This window comes from Emys orbicularis, chromosome 6 (assembly GCF_028017835.1).
Source record: "Emys orbicularis isolate rEmyOrb1 chromosome 6, rEmyOrb1.hap1, whole genome shotgun sequence".
NCBI classification, from domain to species: domain Eukaryota; kingdom Metazoa; phylum Chordata; order Testudines; family Emydidae; genus Emys; species Emys orbicularis.
The window spans coordinates 119,368,460-119,394,622 of NC_088688.1; the positions used below are offsets into that span (position 1 = coordinate 119,368,460).

Consider the following 26,163-nt stretch of genomic DNA (forward strand, 5'->3'; position numbering starts at 1 on the left):
AACTGTATGAAGAGCCACTCTGTGGCTTACTGTTATGGCAACATAACTCAATCCATCTTTTCTCAGTCTGCAAAATGTTATTTCTTAAAAATGAATCACAAACTTGCTGATGATCATATCTGAAATGTGAAAGAGACCATGACATTGCAAAAGAAGGCCTGTTACTATGAAGTTACTGCTTCACAGTTTGAACTAATCTGTGTTAACAGAGCACTGAAAAATGCCTCTGTTTGTGAAGTACCATTAGATCTGTGATAAAGTCAGTTATCCTTAGTAAGTAATGCCATTTATCAACAGTAATTGTTTTTTACAATCAGTACCATGATTTATGAGTCATTTGGTTTTCCCTTCAAATGGTACTTAACAACCCACCCTCTCTCTCTCTCTCTCTCTGTCATTACTGTGTAGTAACATTGTGTGCTATGAACTTGATCCAAAGCCCATTGAAGTCAGTGGAAAGATCAGGCTCTATGACTTTAACATTACAGGCACATCTGAAAATTGTATCTTAAGTGCCAATGTCCCATTGTGTTTTAATGGGTCTTTGGCTCCTAGTGTCTTGGGCACTTCTGAAATTTTTACCCAAACTAACTTTTTTAATTCCTAAATTTAAAATCTTCATTTGTCTGAGCAATGTTATCTGCCTCTCCCTGATTGCTCCCAATCCAAGGAACTAATCAGGCACCAACAACAGGGGAAGCTGGTCATGCTAAAACTCAGACCAGGGACACTGACCAGTCAGGACTCACTCCAGGTAAGAATTCTGACTACTGTAGCACTCCGTCCATCACCTGAGGACTAGCTGGTTTCCTAAGATGTACAGGATACTCTAAAACATCTTATATTTAACATTTTTCCCTCCTTTTAGGAGTACAGATGAGCCCGAACCCAGGATCTGGACACCCTCTATTAAATCCTATTCCATTGACATCAATGGGAATTTAATTCTTGACTTTGTTGGCACCAGGATTTCACCCCTGAAACCTGGTGAAATTTGGCTCTAGAAGTGGACCAGAAATTGACTGGCTTTTACTGTAACTAAAAACCTGGAGCCAAACGCCCCAAAATATTTGGCTCAATCCCATTTGTCTTTAATAGAAACACCTTTTGAAAGAGTCTTTAAAAACTGCAGATCATGATTTACTGAGTCCCCTGCACCCATCCACTCTACTGCTGGCATTGTGGATCATTGCTGTTGTCAAGAGATACTTCTTACCCATTCAGCAGCTAGGAGCTTGGAAGGAGTTGCAGATCTGATACCTTTATTATATATTTACATTAGGGCTGTCAAGCAATTAAAAAAATTAACCACGTGATTAATCGCACTGTTAAACAGTAATAGAATACCACTTGTTTAAATATTTTTGGATGTTTTCTACATTTTCAAATATATTGATTTCAATTACAACATAGAATACAAAGTGTACAATGCTCACTTTATATTTATTTTTTATTACAAATATTTGCACTGTAAAAAACAAAAGAAATAGTATTTTTCAATTCACCTAATACAAGTACTGTAGTGCAATCTCTTTATCATGAAAATTGAACTTATAAATGTAGAATTATGTACAAAAAATAACTGCATTGAAAAATAAAACAATATAAAACTTCAGAGCCTACAAGTCCACTCAGTCCTTTTTCTTGTTCAGCCAGTCACTCAGACAAACAAGTTTGTTTACATTTACAGAAGATAATGCTGCCCACTTTTTGATTACAATGTCACCTGAAAGTGAGAACAGGTGTTCGCATGGCACTGTTGTAGCTGGCGTCACAAGATATTTACGTGCCAGATGCGCTAAAGATTCATATGTCCCTTGATGCTTCATCCACCATTCCAGAGGATATGCGTCCGTGCTGATGACAGGCTCTGCTCAATAACAATCCAAAGCAGAGTGGACCAACGCATGTTCATTTTCATTATTTGAGTCAGATGCCACCAGCAGAAGGTTGATTTTCTTTTTTTGGTGGTTTGGGTTCTGTAGTTTCCGCATCGGAGTGTTGCTCTTTTAAGACTTCTGAAAACATGTTCCACACCTCGTCCCTCTCAGATTTTGGAAGGTACTTCAGATTCTTAAACCTTGGGTCAAGTGCTGTAGCTATCTTTAGAAATCTCACATTGGTACCTTTTTTGCATTTTGTCAAATCTGCTGTGAAAGTGTTCTTAAAATGAACAATATGTTCTGGGTCATCATCCAAGACTACTATAACATTAAATATATGCAGAATGTGGGTAAAACAGATCCAGAGCCATACAATTCTCCCCCAAGGAGTTCAGTCACAAATTTAATTAATGCATTATTTTTTTAATGAGCGTCATCAGCATGGAAGCATGCCCTCTGGAATGATGGCAGAAGCATGAACGGGCATAAGGATGTTTAGTATATCTAGCACGTAAATACCTTTCAATGCCAGCTACAAAACCCCCATGTGAACATCTGTTCTCACTTTTTCTGGTGACAAATAAGAAGCGGGCAGCATTATCTCCTGTAAATGTAAACAAACTTGTTTGTCTTAGTGATTGGCTGAACAAGAAGTAGGACTGAGTGGACTTTTAGGCTCTAAAGTTTTGCATTGATTTGTTTTTGAGTGTAGCTATGTAACAAAAAAAAATCTATATTTGTAAGCTGCATTTTCACAACAAAGAGATTGCACTACAGTACTTGTATGAGGTGAACTGAAAAATCCTATTTCTTTTGTTTGTCATTTTGATAATACAAATATTTGTAATAAAAAATAATATAAAGTGAGCACAGTACACTTTGTATTCTGTGTTGTAATTGAAATCAATATATTTGAAAATGTAGAAAAACATCCAAAATATGTAATAAATATCAATTGGTATTCTATTGTTTAACAGTGTGATTAAAACTGCAATTAATCACTATTAATTTTTTTAATTGCAATTAATTTTTTTGAGTTAATCGCATGTTAACTACAATTAATCGACAGCCCTAATTTACACTGATAACTGAAGATCCTAGTGGGAGTAGCATAATTTTAATGTATGGAGACTATTAAAAATATTACATTTTCCAAAAATAAACGCAGTGCGGAGTTATAACAATGTCACTGCCTTTCTAGTATATACTTCAAATGAAGAGTAGTAAGTCCAGTGTCTTCGTTGCATTTAAAAAATGAAATGAGGGGAATGGACTGATTGCTGTGTTTGTTAGTTTGAGTGAACAGCAGCTCAGATTTATCTGGAGAGGCAGCACCCACCACAAGCACAAGAATGTAAATACAAGCAAAAGCTTCTGGTAACTCTAGATTTTTGTTAATCAAGTCATCAGCATGAGGTGGACACTGAATTTATCGGTAAAGCATTGAATGCAGAGTTGGGCATGCAGCATTTATTGTACTGAGTACAAAGGATTCATTTGCTTACCTTAGTAAATCCATGGTATTGTTCTGTGTTCTTACGACCCCAAAGCTTCAAGCCTTACTCCTCCACTTCATTTACATACCAGTTTCAAATAAATCTCAAAAGGAATTTATTTCCCAGGGACTTGGAAGGATGAAACTTTTCATCAGTGCATTAAAAATAGAGGTGGGAAAAACAAATGGAAAACTTAATTGGCAAAGATAGGCAGTTGCCAGTGGTTGAAAGAACTGCTAGAATGAGAGAGGAGTTTCCAGGCTAATATTTGGGTTCAGAAACATTATCATGTACTGATATGATAGCTATCAATAACAGACACCTCAAACATTTCCTAGTACAGTTTATTGCAAACATTTAGTTATCGCCAACTGCAGATGCTGAAGACTTATGTGGGCTAGATTGGACCACTGAAGATTTTTTTTTTTTAAATAATCTTGATGAAACTTGCATCCCTCACAGAAGTTCAGTGTACACTGGTCTTGTGCACGAGATGAGGGGACAGTCACTGCCACAACCAACATTCCCCGGCAACAGACTTAGTGGTAATGTCATCAACACTGCCTTCAAGAGGTGGTTACCACTAGTTGATCCTCACCATTAGCGAGCATACTGGCCTTGTCCTCGGTCCAGATCCAACTCTTTCCCAACTGGAATTTTGCCACCCACATTTAGGTGGGTTATTTTGATTGGCCACTCTAGGATTCTTCAATCTCAGGAAGGGCTTGGGAAGCAGATTTATGGGAACTAGACAAGTTTAAAGACAAATATTGTGAAAGAGTGGCCACATACTTCTGGGGTACCTCTGGTAATTGTGCTTTTTATTGTCTGGTTGGGCTTCCAGGATAGTACAAATTAATCATATTGAAAAGTAGCAGCATTATGGGGTTCTGAGACGGAAGGGCTGTTGTCTCCCTCCTCTTTTGGGTTGGAGAAAGACACCACAAGATAAATAGACTTATGGACTGGAACTTGCGCCAGTAACTAGTAGAAGCATAGGAAATGTAAGATAATTTGACGAGATTTTGGATGCAGCTACACTGTAGAAATTACCATGTGCAGAGATTTAGTTACAACATGGTTGAAATCCAGTTCAATCTTGAATGCTCTGTTCCTCTGCTGAACTACTTCCCTGTTGCAACTCAAGGCTGCAGAAAGGCTCAGGAAAACTGTGTAAATTAAGTCCCTGTCCACACCGCAAAACAAACCTGTGGTTTTTTTTTTAACCCTGCCAGGGGACTACCATGTTATAGGAAGGGCACTGCATGTAGTATTTAGTACAATGTAGAGGGGACCTTTGTACAACAATCTAGTCTAGTGTGGACAGGGAAGGGTGGGTTATTGAAAACAAATGGAACATGGTGAGACAATGGCAATCTGTATAAAAAAGAAAATACAATGTAGGTTTAGTGTTGCTGAAGGTTAGATCTTTTGTCATTTTGCCTTGGGGTTACTAAAACGTAAATTTTTATTTTCAAACTTGCATAGAATTCGTGATTTTTTTGTTGTTGTTGAAACAGACCCGAGTCAACTGCAGAGAATTGGTCATCTTTACGTCCTCGGTTTATAATAGCTATCTCCAAGCTGAATGAGGTTTTGGATTAGACGGTCTTGGTTTTATTAGTCTCCTTCTGGACTAGTCACGTGTAACTGAAAGTACCCCAAAAGAACAACAAGATGCCATGAAGAGATGCAGGATTGGCTAGCCTGGCCCCTCCTCCGCTTAGCTCACATCCTGTCTTCTCTTGAGTATGCTTTAATTGGAGGAGGTTTCCTGTCTTCCGCCTCAGCTCACACATGCTGGAGTTTTGCCCTAAAGCAGGATGGTATTTCAGTACGATGCCCAGGGAGTTGCAGCACTTTTCTTGGTGTTAATAAAGAGAGTTTTTGCATCACTGAAAAACCGCTACAAAGTCTTCAATTAAAAAATAAATCCTCTGTCACTAATTAATTACCAATGCTCTGATCAAATAATGCCAAAAGTAACATTTGTTAAATGAGCTGCAGACAAGGATACAAAATGCTGGGGATTCTGTTTCCTTAACCAATACCCTTCCCCTTCCCCCCTACTTAACATGTGGCGGGTCCCTTTAACTGTAAATGGGAGTATCCCAGAAACACTATCAAAGTGCTGTTTTGATCAGGAATCCGTTTGTCAGCAGATGTTACCTGACACTCTGCTTTCTCAGCTTTGGTTATATGATTTGGCTACTCAGCACAGGAAAACAGCTCAGCCTCTTGTGACAATAGCTGCATAGGATGGACTTATTTCATATTGGTACTCATCAGAAAATGAATGATGTACAGCCAGGAAAAATGCTAAGGAGGTAGCAACTCTTAACTAGCTTTTCCGAGACAGTCATATAACTTCGGTTTGGATAATGACTTTTTACCTCATTTGTTACAGATGTATTTGATGCTTCACTCATTTTTTTCCCCATAAATCTTGAGATTTATTTTTTTTAAAGTATCTTCTCTAGACATTTAGCCAGATCTGTTCTAGCAATGCTAATACTGTAAGAGTTTGGTGCATACTCCTCTGTGTACTCAGAAGAGAGAAGCCCATTGGTTTCTTATGTAAATTGATAGCATATATGACAATCCCTCTGCTTATTTGTTGTTCATGGCATAATCTTAGTATATACCAGCTTTTCAGACAACGCCATTTCTTTCCTTGTTTTGATCCCATAGTGCAAGTGAGTTTCTACTGAACAAAAGTCTTCCATACCTTTTGTGAATTATTGAACTTGGCATAACTGCAAGCATAACTTAAAATATATATATCAGCACATACTTTAATTTATTTTTCACAACTATGGTGTGTCTGATACTTTCTTATATATCCCTGATTGCACTGGATGCATTTCTAAGGTCCCCATCGCTGTAATAACCCCGGGCGTTCCTTCCTAAATGTGTTCTTAGGCAAGAGACGTCCCTCTGTGGGAGTGTAGCTCTCATGCCTCCTATCCTCCATCATGCTCTCTTATTCGAAGAATCAGGATCCAAATGCAATCATGGGCCCTGCCTATCCATTGGGCAAGCATTTCCAGGAAGGAGTGTATCTTGCAACAGGTCTGAAAGGTAGTAAAACTCAGGTTCAGAAGTCCGTTCCACAGCTGCAGGCCCTGCACTGGAAAAGCTCTCCTCCCATACCCCGAGCTCTTAACCCAATGTCCCTGATGAATACAGGGACCATTCCATGATGCAGAACAAGAGGGGGCAGCTGTTGAGGTAACCAGGCCTCAGGCCACTTAAGGATTTATAAATGAACAGGACCTTTAAATGGACTCAGTCAATAGTCAGCCAGCGTAAAGCATGAAGCACTGGTAAGACATGCCACGGCTCTGTCATAGTTAGTAAATGGGGTGCTGTGTCCTTTAACATCCAGGTGGCCTCTGTGATCAGCCCAAATGTAGTGGATTACAGTAGTCTAGCCTGGAGCCAACAAGCAGATAGATCCAGTGGCTAGAGCTGCAACTCACAGATGGGGCACTCTTCTGACTTGAGCAGGAAATAGTGTGTTTGACCACTATTCCTATCTGGCCGTGTGGGAGCAGACACAAGTCCAGCAGGAATGTTAAACCATCCACTTCCTTTCACAGTAACAGATAAGGTGCACAGGCAGAAAGATACAGCTCCAGTGCCACACAAAAAATTCTGAATCCATCCACCAGCAGCACAAGCAATTCTTGTAAGGCTGTCACTGCAGTAAAGGATACACAATGAGCTTTCTCCTTCTGCTCCTCCTCACTCAATGCAGCAGAACTGTTTTGCATAATGAACCAACCCAAGTTGCATAGCCCAGACATCAGTCCCATCAACCACTGTGAAAAGCTGTCGGTGTACTTCACTGATGAGAACAACCAAATATGCATGGAGCTAACAGGGAAAGGAAATACCTCCCCTGACCAAGTTGTATTATCTGCCCCAATACCTCGAGAGAGCTTAGCCCCATCAGACATGCTGAACCCCTGAAAAATGCTAGAATCATTTTAGAATTGAATGCCTCAAATATCTGAGAGAACAGGTGGGTGAGGTAATATCTTCTATTGGACCAATTTCTGTTGGTGAGAGACAAGCTTTTGAGCTTACCTAGAGCTCTTCTTCAGTCAGTGTGGAGTAAAAGGTAAACGCATGGGGAAAGGTAAACACATGTTTGAGAGCTTTTTGTCTAGAATATCACCAGGTTGAAACATTGCTGGGATTTGTGGTCTGTTACCTTCCACTTTTTAAGTTCTCAGCCATTTTTTACTTTTTTTACACACAGGATTTTATGAATTATAGTTGTGAGACTGCATGATCTTTCTGCTACTAGTACTGAAATAATTTGGAGGGTGGTTTCTCTTTTAATGCCATTATGCCTGTCAGATCAGTTAAATTCTGCAATTACTCCTGGAACTTAATGGGGTTGGCAATTCCGTGGGTATCGCTCAGCCAGAGTGCTGCCCGTTCCATGGATCAGATGTGATCTAGTTTGCAGAGGATGATCAGTTTTGATTATCACAGCTGTAGGTCATGCAAATAGTTTTAGACTCCAGCTCGTGGGTATAGTGTGCAGAATCAATAAGAGCTGCTTTGAAAAACCCAGGAGCCATGCAGCAGAAATTAAGGGTTTGTTGGTTGCCAGTATTTTGCCATCCCCCATGCACTCACTGGCATTCCTGGTGTTTCACAGGTGTCAGTGTGTGTGTGTGTGTGTGTGTGTGTGTGTGTGTGTGTGTGCGTGCGCGTGTGCGTGTCCTCAGGGTTTTTGGACTGGGGGGGGCTTAATGTGATATCTGACACATCTGCATGATCGTCATTCATATGTCACTAGGAAATGGTAAAATATTATTGTAGCATATTTATAAAGGAAATGAATTATTAGGACATGGGATTTAGCATACCAGCTCGACCCTTCTGGAGTACATTGTGTAAAATATGTCTCAACACCTTGATAGCCAAGCACAGGAGAGAATGTTAGAATACACTTGAAATTAAAATTTCTGAAGTACATTTCTTATACACATGTCAAAGGCACATGTCCTCCATTGAGGACTAAAATCCATGGCAAGTGGAAAGTCTGCAAAATAAGCACCTTTTGAGTAAGGATCTTTTGGCCAGGTGTCCACTCACTTCCTTTTACCTATGCATAGTAGTGAGACTTTTTAACCCTTTACAGGTAGAGCAATTAGAGAACAGCTATTAAGAGGGATTTTATAGCTACTGCATGGCTGGGTGTCCATAAAAGGGAGCTATTGCCCCCCCCCCTTCACTTACCACTGCTATTTTATATAGTTTTTTAGCAGTATCATAATGACTTGAAGATTGTGGTAATGTCCACAGCTGAAAGGCAAATGCTATTCTTGGTGTGAGAGTGTTTGTTTTTCACAGACAGATGGATTTAGAATATGAGAGCACATTGCTGAGCGACCCAAGAGAGGCCTAGGTGTATATTGTTCATGAAGATTGATTAGCAACATGAAAATTAATTCAATGCCTTGAGCCAGGTGTTGATATCTTACATGTTGTGAATCTAAAGGAACTCTGTTAGATTCAGTGGATTTGTTACATGTCTACACCAGTGAAAGCTGAGAATTTATCTATAATAGATAGAAGTTTAAATTAATTAAACCTCTGTTAACTCATATGTAGTGGTACAGCGTCTCCAATGCATACCATCTGCCTTTCTGTTGTTTTTAATTTCTCTGGTAGTAAAGGGAGCTTGTCCGGATGCTGCCAGTTAGCTGAATCCCAGGAAAACTTGGAGGAGCTATTGAAACTATGAAGCAGAGACAGTTGAAATGTTAGGTGCAAGCTAAATACAGTCCCCAAAGTTCTACGCTTTGTCATGTCATCTTGAATACAGAAGTCCAGGCTTGAGGCTATATTTTCCAGCACATTATGGTTCAACCTGATCTAGGCCACCTAGATCCAATGTATGTAGAATTAAACTTGCTCTGCTCCATTTCATGCATATTTGTACGTAGCCTTTGGACTTCTGACAAGTTGCCAGTATAGTGCTCATTAGAGCAAAGTTTGGGTGCCCTTTCCATTGACTTTCTTCTGTGACTAAATGGAGTTATTACTATCTGTCTTTTGCCTTAGGGTTTTATACTGCTGCCAATTACCATAGTATCTGGCGGTCTTCAACATAAAGTTGATAGCAATAGTGAGATCCCTGACAGACTTCATGGAGTCTCTGGCACCTCTCCCTATTCAGGGTAAAAACTCTGTTTGAGGAGGTAAAGTTTGTGGGGTATGTTTGTTTAGTTACTTAGTTTTCATTAATTTACTTTTTCATTGAAGGTTTATTGGTTTCAGGATAACTTTGTGTTTGGTTGATAGGGGCTTAGGGCTTGTCTACGCTGGCAAGTTCCTGTGCAGTAAAAGCAGCTTTTTGCGCTCAAACTGCAGACAGGCACACCCTGCAAAGCCACTTTGTGCGCAGAAACTCCTCAGTTGCAGTACTGCAAAAAAAACACCTCAACGAGGCTCTGGTGCTCTATTGCCAGTGTAGACCATTGATTGCTTTCTGCGCTGTACTTGGCCTCCGGAGCTGTCCCATAATGCCTGAAGTGACCACTCTGCTCATTGTTTTGAACTCGGCTGCCCTGGAGACATGCACCTCTCCCCTTTCAAAGCACCATTTCTGACAGCCCTTGTGTGCTGTGCTGATCTGCTCTGGGACACAAAGCAAACCATTAATGTGGAATGCTTGTGCTGTTGAACACAGAGGCAGGTGTGTGTGTGTGTGTGTGTGTGTGTGTGTGTGTTTTCCCCCTCCCCCTGCCTCAGGACTGGTTGCTTCCTGCCGCTGTCTGAACTTACAAGACAGCATGCTGACACACACTCTGTTTCCCAAAACACACTGTCTCTCTCCACCCCTCCATACACACACACGCTCCCTGTCACAAACTCTTCCCCCTGCACTCCCCGCCTTCAGTTGAAAAGTAGCTGGCAATGTAGTAGGATGCCCAGGGAACAATGGGATTGGGAAACCTGCATCATGTGATGCTGTGCCTGTCCCATGAAGTATTGCAAACCCTCCCCAAGCACCCTGCGGCCAGCTGCACAGTGGGATAGCTACCCAAAGTGCACTGCTGTCTTTGCCGTTGCAAGAGCTGCTAATGTGGATGCGCCTCCAGTGTCACAAGGAGCACAGTGTGGACACGCAACAGCAGTTTAATTCCAGCGCTTTAATAAAAGTAGTATAACTTGTGGAACAGAAACTTGCCAGTGTAGACATACCCTTAGAGGTAGAAGGGGAGTGTCATAGTTGAGTCTCATTCTTATGGTGGAAAAGGCCTTTTCAAACAGGAAGGTATTGCAGTGTTTCCTGCTAAAAGACAGTCAGACTCAGGATTTTCCTTATCTCCCCTGGAAATTTGTTCCATAGTCAGATCCCCTTGGCTGAGAATGCTTTGTCCCCAGCTCTTGTGTGTTTCATTCTTTGTGTATTAATCTATATTGTCCCAGAGGAGTGCAGCTGTCAGTGTTTTATAGATCAAAATCCAGTCTTTAATGTAGTTGGGGCTTGATCCATTAATTGCTTTAAATGATGACGATCGTTCCTTAACTAACTAGCCATAATTGGATACCATTCAACTATAACTAGATTGGAGAAAACACATCTGCATTGCTCATAGTTGAGTTGGAATTTGAATCTCATCTGATCATTGCAATTGTCTGTCTTAGATTCTTACTCTGTTCTGTTCAGATTTTATACTACCTTCATGGCTATAATGTTTGAGTGCCTTCCAAAAGTGTGTTAAGTTAGAAGCAAATTTAGCTGTGTTAAGGAAACCAAGAGTTTCTAATAACTCTATTTCTGCTATCACTACTAATTTCATCCTACTTATAGTGGGATCACATTGGCTTCTAACATTTAAACTTCATACACGCATAATTTTGTCAGAAACTTACTTTGCAGTTGGAGCTGATCCAATCATAATACAAGTAATGCTTAAGGACTTTAACAACAAAAGAAATCACATTGAAAAGATATTAAACAAACCATATTGTTTAAATGTAGCATTGTGATGGAACTTGGAGAAGTATCAAAATACTAGAAGTGGGGGAAGGGAGAGGAAGGACATTTTAAAAAGAAAGTTCTTTCAACTTCAGCATGAAATAATTTTCTGTGATTAAAAACTGCAATATGTGTGGTAGTAAGGAAACACCAAAGTCTTCAATGTGTTAAACATACATAGCAGACTCAGGTGCTAACAAAGTCTGGTAAGCGGCTTCATTCAGCATGCCAACTGTCCACTCTGTGCCTCAGATGACCTCTTGTGGTGAGCCCTCATGTTTGCATAAGCATGTCTACTGCTGTAGCAAGGTTCCGAATGGCTTTTTTAAAAATTAAAGGGGCACCAAGTGTCAAAGAAATTCATAACAGCGAAATTACTTTTAAAATTCCCAGTGTAAGTTCAGGTTTCAGAGTAGCAGCCGTGTTAGTCTGTATCCGTAAAAAGAACAGAAGTACTTGTGGCACCTTAGAGTCTAACAAATTTATTTGATCATAAGCTTTCGTGGGCATCCGATGAAGTGGGTTGTAGCCCACGAAAGCTTATGCTCAAATAAATTTGTTAGCCTCTAAGGTGCCACAAGTACTCTAGTATAAGTTCAGGTGTGCTTAATGCCTTACATAAAAAGACCTACTTGGCTAAGTGCTTCTGCTTAGAGATATATGGCCAGATCTTCAAACTTGCCTAGTGATTTTGTGTACCTACGTTTTTGAATGTCCGACTAGAGGTGTCTCTAAAGAGGCCAGATTCTCAAAGAGTGGATGCTCAGCACTTTCTGAAAAGGAGGTCCTTTTAAGGTGTCTCAAGTTGGCACCTCAAACTCATTAGTCATCTTAAAAGATCTTGGCCATAGTAGTTGTAAGCCCCTCTTACTGGAGGGGCCTCTGAACGTAATTGGGAGTGTTCCAGTTGGGAAGATCCTGTGTGCTGCAATCTAGCCTTAGAGACCACAACTCCCATGAGGCCTTGGAGAAAGAGTGAGACACTTTCTCTTCCAAGGAGTGCAAGGAAAGCAGGCGATGGGCTCCATTTTGGGAAAGGAGCCAGATTGCTGGTGTGGAGCGCTGTCCATACCAGGAGCTGCTGCTAGGAAGTCAGAAGCTGCTGTTGAGAGCCTGTAGGGGCTTTGATTGAGCAGGGAGCTTCATAGGTGGTTGGTGGCTTCCCAGGAGCCAGGGCAGAGACTATTGCTGTTCCTGGAGCTGACTGAGGTGGGCCTGCAGTGAAGGCCTGTGAGTAACCCCCACTCTGGTTTGGGAAAGTACTTGCAAGGGAAGGGGGGCACAGCAGAGAGACTGAGTCTGAGGAAAGGCAGAGTGATCATTGTACCAAACCAGGACCCAGAGCTGCTGACATTTGGTGGGGCCGGCTCCAGTCGCCAGAGGGGTTGTGCAGCTTGTTGCCTTGGCCGGACTGATACACAGAACCAACAGAGCGCTGTCTCCACCTGCAGATCTTCCAGCGCGCCCACGCAAGTGTCTAGGACTGAAATCCAGAGGAGTGCACACTCCGGGGTGGGGTAAACGGTGGCAGTATAAATGCCAGTTAGATAAGTTTCATTTATTACTGTATAGTATATTTGTTAATTGGTTTTATTCAACTGCCCCTGTGGATTTAAATTAGTAGTGACATTTAATCTTAGTTGGTTACACCCTGTTACTTTAAGTTGTTAAGTAAAGATGTGTTAACTCTAATTTAAGTATATGGGATGTATATTATTTATAATTGGTATTTGAGTTAGACCCATGCCACGGGTGGTTATTATTAGAATAGGTTTATTCCTGGAGGTTCCCAAGGCACGCCCTTGAGTGTGTACAGGGGCCAGCCAGGGGGAGGCACCGCCAATTGTAAATTCCTTTAGGAGTAAAGGGACTGCAGCAGAGGGGTGAATAGAGGATCCCCACCTATCCAACATCACCACTGGGATACTCAGGATCTCTTTTACAACATCAGGCGCCCGGGCACACAGGTGAGTGTTGCCAGCTCCCAAGTAACCCAGGGAGGAATGGGGGGGGGTGTTACATAGTCTACTAAGCATTTGCTTCAGATTAACTAATATTTAATTACTTCACTTTTGGGGGGGCCAGTTTCTTTCAAAAAATGAAAGAAAAGAATACCCGGTGATAGCCATAAGATACAAATTTGTGTAGTCCAGCTGCCAACAAATAGTTAAATCCAGCCTAAACAGCTGCAGGTGGGAGGGATGTATGGCCCGAAAATATTTTCTCCTCCTTCCAGCTCTCCCCAAATCTGAATTCCTTTAATCATCATCTGCTTTTCCTTGACCCCTGTCCAATGTGTAACACAGTATTACATAGGTCTGCGCCAATAGCGCCAGTACCGCAAAGGTCTGACTCTGCAAGACCCTGTCATCGACGATATTTTATGCCCCCATTCCAGCCAAGTTGCTATTACAGGCGAGATTGTGTCACGCGTTGTGCTTATGAAGGAGCGCTAAGGCCATTATGTAACTGTTGCAAGATAATGATAGACACCAAAACTTCCTGTTTGTGTCAGGTTTTTGGCAAGAGTGAGGCTCGAGGACTATCATTTTATTTTATGGAGGGGAAAAATATTTAAATTTCCTTGGCAACAGCTGGACAGCATTCATTCATTAGCTTCCCATATCTTTCTGGTTTAGAAACCAGCCAAAATCCTGACCATTGTTACTTAATGATTTCCTGTTTTGTTTAAAATGCTTTTCTATAGATAAACAGTTTACTAAGGAAAAAATGAACTCAGTTATTCATGAATCTCACTAAATTCAGTTATTGGATGAATGGTGAATTAATTTTTTTCCTCCAGATCTTTAATTTAAGAGATTTTAAATGTATGTTGCTAAATTGTTTCAGCCCAAGATTTGACAGTTGTTCAAGGAAGGTAGATTTCACGCACCAATCCTGAAGAATGCCTTTTAATATATAATTTATATATGTGAAACATAGGACTTTGTGTGCTCCTTAATTTAAAAAAGCTATTAGAATTGGAAACCTATATGGTTTACTTCCATGTCCATTCAGCCTTTGGCTTCTCTTGTAGGAGTGTCAGTCAGTCAGTCAAGTCTGATGATGGAGAGGATCCCTTACAATCAGGACAGAGACTCTCAAATTTATTTCACGTGGCTACTAAACAGCCAGCAGACAGTAACTGCTCTCAGCCGGCACTGATGCTGGACTTGAACCCACAACTTAGAGATAAGATGATCAGTCTTGCTCTTTGCATCCCCACTGCCTCCCATTTTCTTTTTTCTCTTCATAATTTTCCTGGGTTTTGGCTGTTGCTCTTAACCCTAAATCAAATGTGAAGGGGCGTTTGGTGATTTGCAAGCATTAGATCAGGGATCGGCAACCTTTGGCATGCGGCCCGCAAGGGTAAGCCCCCTGGTGGGCCGGGCCGGTTTGTTTACCTGCCGCGTCCGCAGGTTCAGCCGATCGCTGCTCCCACTGACCATGGTTCGCCACTCCAGGCCAATGGGGGCGGCGGGAAGCGGCGCAGGCTGAGGGATGTGCTGGCCACGGCTTCTCACAGCCCCCATTGGCCTGGAACGGCAAACTGCGGCTAGTGGGAGCCGCGATCGGCCGAACCTGCGGACGCAGTAGGTAAACAAACCGGCCCAGCCCACCAGGAGGCTTACCCTGGCGGGCCGCGTGCCAAACGTTGCCGATCCCCACATTAGATGTAAGGGAGCCACAGACAACACATGTGCATATAACTAATATTTAAACAGTAGAGCTGCTCCAGGGTTTTATCCAACTGTCATTGAAGTCCGTGGGAAGATTGCCATCAAGCCAAGTCTTCAAGAGCAAACTTGCTTGTGTATTAGTCTGATACTATAGCAGACTCACTATCTATATGTTGTGTTTTTCCGAGACCTCATGTGCTGCTAACAAACTAGTATTGGTTTTCTCACAATATAAATTGTCACGTGCCAAACTTCTTGGGGGGGAAACTTTCTTTCTTTCTTTCTTTCTTTCTTTCTTTCTTTCTTTCTTTCTTTCTTTCTTTCTTTCTTTCTTTAACACAAGCAACCATGCCAAGAACATGACAAATATGCAGTCTATAATGTAGTGAAAAACTGGAGCTCGGCTGTGGATAGAACAACAATATGGTTACCAAGTTGGCATAGCAAACCAAGCAGTGTAGTTGCTCAAAAAGAGTTTAGCACTAAAAATCTGAAGAGAGTGCTGAGATTTTGCTGCTACTGTGAAGAGGAGAGAAAAGGACTATGGTGAAGAATTTAGGTGATGAACCCTGCATGCTACCTCCTGTTCAAGATGTGCCCTGTGATATTAATTAGCACACTCTGCAATTGTGACTCATGCTCACTAGTGATCACTGGCAAATACAGTCTTTTCTCTGTAACATTCTGATTCTCTCCCATTACAGTGCACTAAACATGAAGGAATACACTAGATTTCAATAGTTTTTTCCTCACTATTTTAGGATAGAATTCCTTTCCATAGGGAACGTTGCAACTTAGCAGTTGCCACTAGAAGTTGGTGCTTTCTGGATGCTAGTGTAGGAGATATTGCCCCCAGGTGCACAAACTTCTAACAAAAACCAGGGAGGAAAAAGTGGCTTTGATTCATGTTAAAGTCAATGACATTAGTGTCAATAAACTGCATGTGCCGTGACCTGCAATAAAGATGGAAACATTAAATAAGCTGAAGAATAAGCTGAAGAATTAACTGTGAAGAGTTTTTGTTTTTCAGAAATACTGAGTGACACGTTTAGTTCTGGGTAGATAGTGATGGACAAAGTAGCCAAAGTGGCTGGCTAGCATGGTAAATCTTGTGCTGCTGGCAGACTAGGTGCCAACTCATGCCAAGGTCCCAGATCTCAGCTGAACGCTGGCAAATACATAGTTGGACCCAGTCTTGCTCACCTGTGTGTTAGTATTCTTAAAATAGGTACTAAGATTATAAGAATGTGTTTAGTGTTTGTTGAATGCTTGTGAGTTGCTGCATGCATTAATCTCACTTATAACATCTGTATTCCATATTGTATGGTAATATTTAATCATTTGTATCGTAAGCCTCTGTAACTATATATCACCATGCAGGAGAGAGAGATTAACTAGTGTGAAATGCTGATCTCCACCAGAAGCTGTTACGCCCTTCCCAATAGAAAAAGGCCATCAGCACCAGACGGACTATAGTGGGACCTTAAAAAGGATAGAAGACTTTATTGTTCAGTTATTCCCCCCCTACCCACCATGAAAGAGTCATGCAAGTGAATTCCTCCCATCCGCTGAGTTCACAGTTCAGAGTACATGGGAGGGAACGAATAAAAACTTTAACGAGAAGGAGCTGTATTTCTATGTTGCTTGGACTCTGGATTGTGAGGAGGGGAGGTTTTCTAACCATAAGCAAGGCTGCTTTACCTGGGGAATATGGCATGTTTTTTTTTATTTCATTGTAACTGTTACAGATTCACGTTTGCCTCTTGCATACAGTAGAAGCATTTAATTAAAAAACAATTGGTGGGAACTGCAGCAGAGCATACAGGACAATGTATATAGGTCAGAACACAACCATGCCTTCAACAAAACACGGCTGTGTTGGTGTACAATAGTGTCAAGCTCACGCAGGAACACATTTCTTATTCCATATTCGTTCAGCAATGCGTTCCAGAGGGTCAGTTTGCTCAGATGAACTCTCTGAAAGTGGCAGAAACTGTTGTGATGGCATTTACTGCTATGTAAAATTCTTTTGCCCTGTGTTCAACAAAGCCACTGTCCCTACATATGTTTATCGGCTAGCTTATTTTTAGAGGAGGGATTTCAAATCTGGAACTTGCTTCCCCTTTGGTCTGCTGGAGCCTGAGTTTGACGACTTTCTGGGAACATCTTTTGTTCGGGAACATCTTTTTCCTTAGACATTTTCTGAGGGAGTCGGTGGAAGGGCAGAGCTCTTGTTGTGATGAGTTGTGGAGAGCTAGAATTGGGTTGGTTAGAACTTGGCCCTTTTTTAATATATCTTCATGGAGCTTGAGTTTCAGACAGGCACATTTTAGAAACTGAAATAAAAACTAAGTGAAAAAACCTGACTCAAAATTCCCAACCAAAGCTTCAAACTCATAGTAATAGCTATTTGTTCTTGAGCTGAGGGTTTTGGGTGATACCTTAGCCCTTTTGGAGCAAAATCAGGGAGCATCATATCTGGCTAGAAATAGAAGAAAAAATACTCCTATTCTGTATATTTGCAGAACCATTAACTGTATTCACTATTACTTGTCACAGATAATAGTATTCAACTTAAAATGAACCTTCTGAATTTTGTACTAATGGAAAAAGACAATAAGCTATAAATAAATGCTAACATAATTAATTGGGTGTTTAGCTCTTTGTGCTACACACATGAGAATTGCAGCCTAAGGAAGCTTACTGATATCCAAGGCATGAAAACTATGTGGCTGTCTCACGGCTAATTAGCTACATTTCAAGTTACTGGAGCTAACAATTTTCCCTACCGAGAAATTAATCATACTTAGCTATTTAGCATTTGTCATGCCTAAAATCCTAGAAATTGTCATGCAGTGTGGATGCTATCCCTGTTGCTCTGTTTGACCACGCTTTGACTCCTATAGGATTTGATCTTTCTGAGTCTCGTTTCTGCCTTTGTTTTGATCAGTTCAGATTGTTTTCCAAAGACGTTTCCTGCTACACCTTGCCCTGAGTGACAGTTCTAACCCAGAAGAGTGTAACCCCTCCTGCAAGCATATGGTACTGCTAGTCTGGGGCTAATTTTATTGCAGTCATTCTTTTCCTGTCCTCTACAGGATGCTACATCCCAATTCACTTTCACATCATTCCCAGGCAGAGTTCCCACCACTGAGCAGGGGTTTCTCCACTCCTGCCCTTCCCACCCCAAAAGTCTCCCGACCCTGGACTCAAGAGAGGCAGCTGCCTAGCCAGAATCCTGTGATGAGAACAGAAGGAGAGGCTGGCTGGAGAGGGGGGCAGAGGAGACTGGCTTAGTGGAAGGGGACAAAAGTGGGGAGGAGTATGGGTACTGGGAGAGCCCAGTCCTGTGCAGGGGAGAATTGGATGGACATACCTATGGAAGGACAATGTGGAGCAATTAATAATACAGAGGACTTACAGTAGTTTATAGGTAAATAAGCACTTTTCCTGGGTGGGTAAGTATCACTATTATTATTTGGTTGTTTTACAGTTGTGTCTAGGGAGTCCTAATCCTGGACCAGGATCCCATTGTGCTAGGAGCTGTGAAAACACAAAACAAAAAGACCTCCCTGCCCAGACAGCTTCCAGTCCAAGTAAGACTTTACAATGTGAGTCGTATTCGCCCCAGTTTTCAAATGAGGAACCAGGCATGACGAGGTTAAAGGCCTTTCTTGCAAATGGCAAATGCAATGCTACAGCCAGGCCTGGGACAGAGGGGAGTATGTAGGGGGGAAATTATATGGTTAAACAGGAGCAAGTGAGTGCTTCAGAATACATCACATCTTATCAGAGCTGTGGAATAACTTCCCTTTCCTTCCTCCTGTCTTTCTTTCAGATTTTATTACCTTGGTCTCTTTCATTCCTTCAGGCTTTGCCTCATTGTTTTCTTGTCCAAGTGAAACCCACTTTATTTTTGTATTTGCAAGAAGTGCTGATACTCCTCTCCCGTTTGGGGGGGAGGAGCGGGGGAATTGTTGAGCTTGGAACACTGAGAATCGCCGAATCATGGTGGTGCGTGACTTGGCAGGGATCAGACACCTATTTTATGTTGCCGTTGTAAAGTAGGGGGAAATGAATGTTCATGGAATAAATGTAATCTTACCCCATTTTAGGCAAAAGGGAAAAGAGCACTCATTAGGAAACGCTTCTGCTAATCGGAGAACTTTTAAAAGAGTTGCCATTCAGTCTGATAACTTGAAAATGAGCACGTAACTCTTTGGCGTGTAGGTTAATGTGGGACAGTGTGAAGGCTTGAGGCGGTTTTGTGGCTTAAAACCACAGCAGCAGAGGGCGGCAGAGAGACACAGCAGCCCATTGGGAGTTCTTGGGTATGTTGTCTAGAACCAGAGGAGGAATGTGGCATCTGCACCACTCTTTGGTGCCATGTGTTCTCTTCCACTCAGGGCCAGCTACGTTGGCACTGCCCCTCCCTTGTCTGGGGAAGCCAGTGCCACAGGTGGGACTAGCCTGGAATAGTCTATTACAGAGCTGGGCTTACTTGAGCCCTAAGGGAACAAGTTGTCTGTGAGTTTACAATAATTTCATCAAAGTGAAGCTTAATACAATATTATATTGCTGTTTTCACACTGTAGCTGCAATAAAAACATCTGGGGAACTAGAGTAAAGCTAGACCAAGCGCTCTTCCCTTGCAGAAAGCCTGACTTGTGCATGCTGGGGTAATGGCTTGAAGTCCATTTACCCTCACTTGGTTTTGGATCTGCAGTGTGTCTGCTTTTCCTTTTAAAAAAAAATCCATCAAACTGAAAATGTGTTCTCTTTTCTCAATCACATGTGTCAGATCTGCTTCCAGTGACGTCTGTTTCTTCAGAAGAGGGCCTTTTGTTCTTACATTGGCTCTCATGTTGTTTGTGTAAGCAAAGCCATTGGTTGAAGACAACATATATGGGTAGAGGAAAAATAGACTCTCCTCAAAGATTGACCAAACTGACAGATTCTGACTGGTTGATGTAAAGTGTGTCTGTGACTACTATACAACTTGCATGCAAGCAGAGACCTAAATAAACGTCACTTTGTTTCAGGATAGTCCTTTTATGTTCTATACTTTCCTCCTGCAGTATCTTCTCATAATTAGCGTTAAGATTTTGTCACGGATATTTTTAGTAAAAGTAATGGACAGGTTGCGGGAAGTAAACAAAAATTCACGGAAGCCCGCAACCTGTCTGTGACTTTTACTAAAAATAATAGGGGTGGAAGAATTGACGGGGGGACAACTAGAGCCAGAGAGAGGGAATGAGAGCCTAACCTGGGGCTGAAGTAGAAAATGTCACAGAGGTCTCTGAAAGTTATGGACTCCCTGACCTCCATGACATAATCTTACGCTTACATATATTAAACATTTTTTCTTGTTGATATTCCAAACATTAACAGTAGGAGACTACATTCCCTCGGAGTCCAAGTAGCTAATAATGTTGTATGCTATCTGATCAAAGGTTTTATTCTCATGAGGCATGCCTTTCAAAAAAAAAATCATTTCTATCACAGTTAAATGCTTGGTACTGTACATCTGTTGTGCATTATTGTTCACTGTTTGTAAATCAGTTATGTCATATTTACACAAGCCATTCCAAATTTGGAACATACAACACAGATAGTAGAACTTACATGAGAACGGACATACTGGGTCAGACCAAAGGTCCGTGTAGCCCAGTATCCTGTCTTCTAACAGTGGCCAATGATAAGTGCCCCAGAGGGAATGAACAGAACAGGTAATCACCAACTGATCCATCCCCTGTCACCCATTCCCAGCTTCTTCTAATAGCCATTGATGAACCTATCCTCCGTGAACTTATCTAGTTCTTTTTTGAACCCTGTTATAGTCTTGGCCTTCACAACATCCTCTGGCAAGGAGTTCCACAGGTTGACTGTGTGTTGTGTGAAAAAATACTTCCTTTTGTTTGTTGCCTATTAATTTCATTTGGTGACCCCTAGTTCTTGTGTTATGAGAAGGAGTAAATAACACTTCCTTATTTACTTTCTCCACACCAGTCATGATTTTATAGACCTCTATCATATCCCTCACTTCATCATCTCTTTTCCAAGCTGAAAAGTCCCAGTCTTATTAATCTCTCCTCATATGGCAGCCATTCAATACTAATAATTTTTGTTGCCCTTTTCTGATCCTTTTCCAATTCCAATAGATCTTTTTTGAGATGGGGTGACCACATCTGCACGCAGTATTCAAGATGTGGGCGTACCACGGATTTAGATAGAGGCAATATGATATTATCTGTCTTCTTATCTATTCCTTTCTTAATGATTCCCAACATTGTTTGCTTTTTTGACTGCTGCTTCACATTGAGTGGATGTTTTCAGAGAACTATCCACAATGACTCCAAGATCTCTTTCTTGAGTGGTAACAGCTAATTTAGACCCCATCATTTTATATGTATAGTTGGGATTATGTTTTCCAGTGTGCATTACTTTACACTTATCAACCTTGAATTTCATCTGCCATTTTGTTGCACAGTCACCTAGTCTTGAGAGATCCTTTTGTAGCTCTTCGCAGTCTGCCTGGGACTTAACTATCTTGAGTAATTTTGTATCATCTGCAAATTTTGCCACCTCACTGTTTACCCCTTTTTCTAGATCATTTATGAATATGTTGAATAGGACTGGGCCCAGTACAGACCCCTAGGGGACACCACTATTTACCATGCTGAAAACGGACCATTTATTCCTACACTTTGTTTCCTGTCTTTTAAGAAGACAGATTTATGATTATGATGATTTTTGTTTGTTGTGATAGCCCCCTAAATGTGGTAGGTATTTTCGAAACATGGAGCGACACAGTCTCTGCCACAAAGATATTTCATTTGAATCCTAGACAAGATGCATCATGTAAGAGCTACAACAGTTGGAGAAATAAGGTCTCATGGCTACTTTGTTATGATGTACAGTTTATCCACAATATTTGCAAAGAACCCATTCCCTGGAATAAAAAACCACACTAAAATCCTCTTAGTGGACGCAGTGCCCTTTCACCCCTGCTCTTTGAGTATCCATTCTGACCTTCTTCCTTATACAGCCCTCGCTCCATGTGTCAGACTTTGGCAAGTTATTCCGACAGTGCTCCACGCCTTCCTCAATAATCTTTCCTTCCATATCACCCTGGACATCAGTGATTCCTAGGGCTATGAATCATAGAATCATAGAATATCAGGGTTGGAAGGGACCTCAGGAGGTCATCTAGTCCAACCCCCTACTCAAAGCAGGACCAATCCCCAACTAAATCATCCCATCCAGGGCTTTGTCAAGCCTGACCTTAAAAACCTCTAAGGAAGGAGATTCCACCACCTCCCTAGGTAACCCATTCCAGTGCTTCACCAGCCTCCTAGTGAAAAAGTTTTTCCTAATATCCAACCTAAACCTCCCCCGCTGAAGGCTGTATGAAAGTTGCCTTTACCTCAATCTTTCAGTGAATGGGAGGTGCCTGCTGAGGAATGGTGTCTGAAAGTTCCTTTAAATGATGGTGTTGCTTTGGATTGGTCTGGGGATAGTGCAGTCAGCGCATGGCATTTATTTACTCAACCATTTTGAAAAAAAGATAATTGAAACTTCACCCAGAGGCATCCAGCATACAAGCATGTCTATAAATGTAGATGACAAGAGAACAGTGCAACCCTGAGTCTTTGCATAAGGGTTCTGGGGCCTTCAGTCTGTTGGAGCAAGGTCTAGGGCTGTACAGTGGCCTGTGTAAAATGAGTTTGATGGCCTGTTTCCCAATGGAAAGGGGTCCAAATTGCACAAAACCACCATTTGCCCTAGCTGGGAATAACTGACACCTTCTTGGCAGACACAGCAAAGAGGCTGTGGGATGAATGGGCTATGCATAGTAAACTATTTCCCCCTTTGAGTTGACCCCTCCAGTCACAATGGGGGTTCACGAACAGATACCATAGTGATGGCTGCAGTATAAGAACCTAAACAGAATAGAGTTTACAGGGCAATATACGGAAGCTTGTATTGTCGTTGTCTGTGCTAAATATGTCTATACTTAGGGACTTTATTTTTCCATTGATGTCAATCCAGCAAATCTCAGGAGCATTGAAATCCCCCCATTTTCTCTCTCTCAAATATTTTCATGTCAGAGCTTCCTCTTCTATGCATCTATTGGAAGCATTCTGAAGTGCTCAGTAAGAGAATACCATACCTAAACTCACTGTCCCTATTAAGATAATAGCTACTTAATTTCATCCCTGCACTTAAATACAGAATTTTGTGCTGAGCTTTACCCACACTCTGTTCTGCAAGTGTTGAAGGGGGTGGGGGTGAGGCAGAGAGAAAAAGTGTTTTAATCAATGTAAGATTCTTTGGCAATCATGCTACTCAAGTCTTAGGAGCTTCTGAATTTCTTCTGAAGAAAGCTCTAAGAAAGGAAATAAAGCACTTGAAAGGACTACCTTTCAGTGCACGGAGGGCATGTTTACTACTTTCCATTACATAATGGGCCTGAAATGGATTAGCAGGACCCAAACAAATTCTTTTCCTTGAGAATTACTCCCTGCATCGCTTCTCTCTTTCTGCTGCTTCATTCACAGTGCTAACAGAAGGGTTGTCTTTGTTGCTGTTAGCTTGAGAAGTAAATTGCAGCATTGTCTCCTGGGAGTAAGATTTAATCAAAGGTCTCTAGCTGAAAGTGGAAAAATGCTTCTCATTATCACCTTTAAATGGAAATATATTTGCCAAGGAGGGAATATTTAAAGGGGAGGGGTGGCTCCTCTTCTGGTTTGAAGTGCTGCCAGAAAACATTATTTTCAGATTTTAAGAGATAAACCTCTCATCATGTCACTGAAGAAATAATTTCTGGGAGTATATTTATTGTAGAAAAATAAAATTAAACATTGCTGCTGGCAGGGTTCCCTCCCCACTCTGAACTCTGGGGTACAGATGTGGGGACCCGCATGAAAGACCCCCTAAGCTTATTTTTGCCAGCTTAGGTTAAAAACTTCCCCAAGGCACAAATTCTTTCCTTGTCCTTGGACGGTATCGCTGCCACCACCACGGGATTTCGACAAAGATTCAGGAAAAGGACCACTTGGAGTTCCTATTTCCCCAAAATATCCCCCCAAGTCCCTTCACCCCCTTTCCTGGGGAAGCTTGAGTATAATATACCAACCAATTGCCTTTAATAAAAGTACAGAGCAGACCCTTTATTTTTAGGACACTAAAATCAATCAGGTTCTTAAAAGAAGAACTTTATTATAAAGAAAAAAGTAAAAGAAGCACCTCTGTAAAATGAGGATGGAAGGTAATTTTACAGGGTGATAAAAAGATTTAAAACACAGAGGATTCCCCTCTAGGCTCAACTTCAAAGTTACAAAAACAGGAATAAATCTCCCTCTTAGCATAGGGAAAATTCACAAGCTAAAACAAAAGATAATCTAACGCATTATTTTCCTTGCCTTTACTTACAATTTCTGTAATTGTAGAGGTATCATTTCAAGGTATCTTTTCAAGAGATGGTTTACCTGCTTGGTGTCCCTCTCTTTCTATCCAGAGGGAACCAACAAAGAGAGCACAAACAAAACCTCCCCCCACCCCCAGATTTGAAAGTATCTTCTTTCCCCATTGGTCCTTCTGATCAGGTGCCAACTAGATTAATTGAACTGATTAACCCCTTACAGGTAAAATGATTCTGTACCTCTGGCCAGGAGGGATTTTATGTTACTGCATACATAAAGGTTGTTACCCTTCCCTTTATATTTATGACAGCTGCTTTTGGTCAGATCATTTACACAGCCTGTTATGTGATCAGCGCATTGATATTTGATTTTTCTTTCTCACTAGGTGCTTTTATAATCTGCTGGACCCCAGGATTAGTCTTGTTGCTCCTTGATGTTTGCTGTCCTCAGTGTAATGTCCTGGCCTATGAAAAATTCTTCCTGCTACTTGCTGAATTCAACTCTGCCATGAACCCCATCATCTACTCCTACCGGGACAAAGAAATGAGTGCTACCTTCAAACAGATCCTCTGCTGTCAGCGCAGCGAGAATGCCAACGGCCCCACCGAAGGCTCTGACCGCTCTGCTTCATCACTCAATCACACCATCTTGGCTGGAGTACACAGTAATGATCATTCTGTGGTTTAAAAAGGAACTGAAAGATCAAAAAGAACCACAGAGAATTTTTATTGATGGATGAACAATAACAGGCTAGAAAACCACATAGAGAGGGCTGGGCACAAGGAAAGTAACAAACTCACAAGACATTCTTAAATACTAATGGACTACAGTACTCTCTTTTTCCAGAAAACCCACCCACGCACAACCCCAGCCATGTATGCAGAACTGGCCGTGCTATAGCCCTCGTCCTTTGTTCTACTTTCTGAAACGAGAAAGCAGATTCCTTGCAATGGAATTCATAAGTAGCACTAGGAAAGTCTTATTTAGACTACACTAACTAGACTCTGTCAGAATATGCTTTGTCTTGGTGCCAGTTGAAATCAACTCTGATTAATTAAGCGTATACCTACTTCACTGCATTTACATGTAGACACTTAGTCTTGTTTTTAAAAAAAAGAATGCATTTCATTTAATAAATACTTAATATTTATCACCATCCGCATGCTTGTGATGGACATTAACTGTGCAGGGAGAAAAAAACATGCTGTAGTCTTTGTATTCTTAGCGACACTGCCATAACTACGACAAAACAAAAATATTTTTCTAATACAGGCCACAGGAAAATGATGGAAATTCCGACTCTTCCTACCTTCTTTACTGGTGTTAGAGCACACTTGTTCTGTGTGATGGCGGATTGTTTTAATTCAGAAAAAGATGCTCATTGTAACGTCCGCAGGAAAGTAGAAAAGCATAGACTGTATTACAGTGTTTGTTTAGATTATGAAATAAACAGTACTCTAGTCACAAGGTACAGTAGTTATCTTTCTTCTTTGAAGTGTGGTATTGGAATATGTAACATACACAAGGGGTCCCAAGTTTATTCCTGGTCAGCTCCTTAGAGTAGGATATGTCTTTAATGCTCTGAGAGCTACAGTCGCGAGGCTAAGCTGAAGCACAAGAGTGTTTTGTAAGATGTATTTATGGTGTTGGAGTGTTTTTTCTCATTCA

At 41.3% G+C, this 26,163-nt stretch overlaps 1 protein-coding gene across 1 annotated transcript in view; it reads left to right on the forward strand.

The window, feature by feature from the left end:
- The window catches only part of LPAR1 (lysophosphatidic acid receptor 1), a 153,073-nt gene extending 127,117 nt beyond the window's left edge, over positions 1–25,956 (forward strand). The window contains exon 4 of the mRNA XM_065406481.1: positions 24,881–25,956. Coding sequence (XP_065262553.1) covers positions 24,881–25,182 — 302 coding nt within the window. The 3' untranslated portion in view covers positions 25,183–25,956. The remainder of the gene's footprint in view (positions 1–24,880) is intronic.
- Positions 25,957–26,163: the final 207 nt, after the last annotated feature.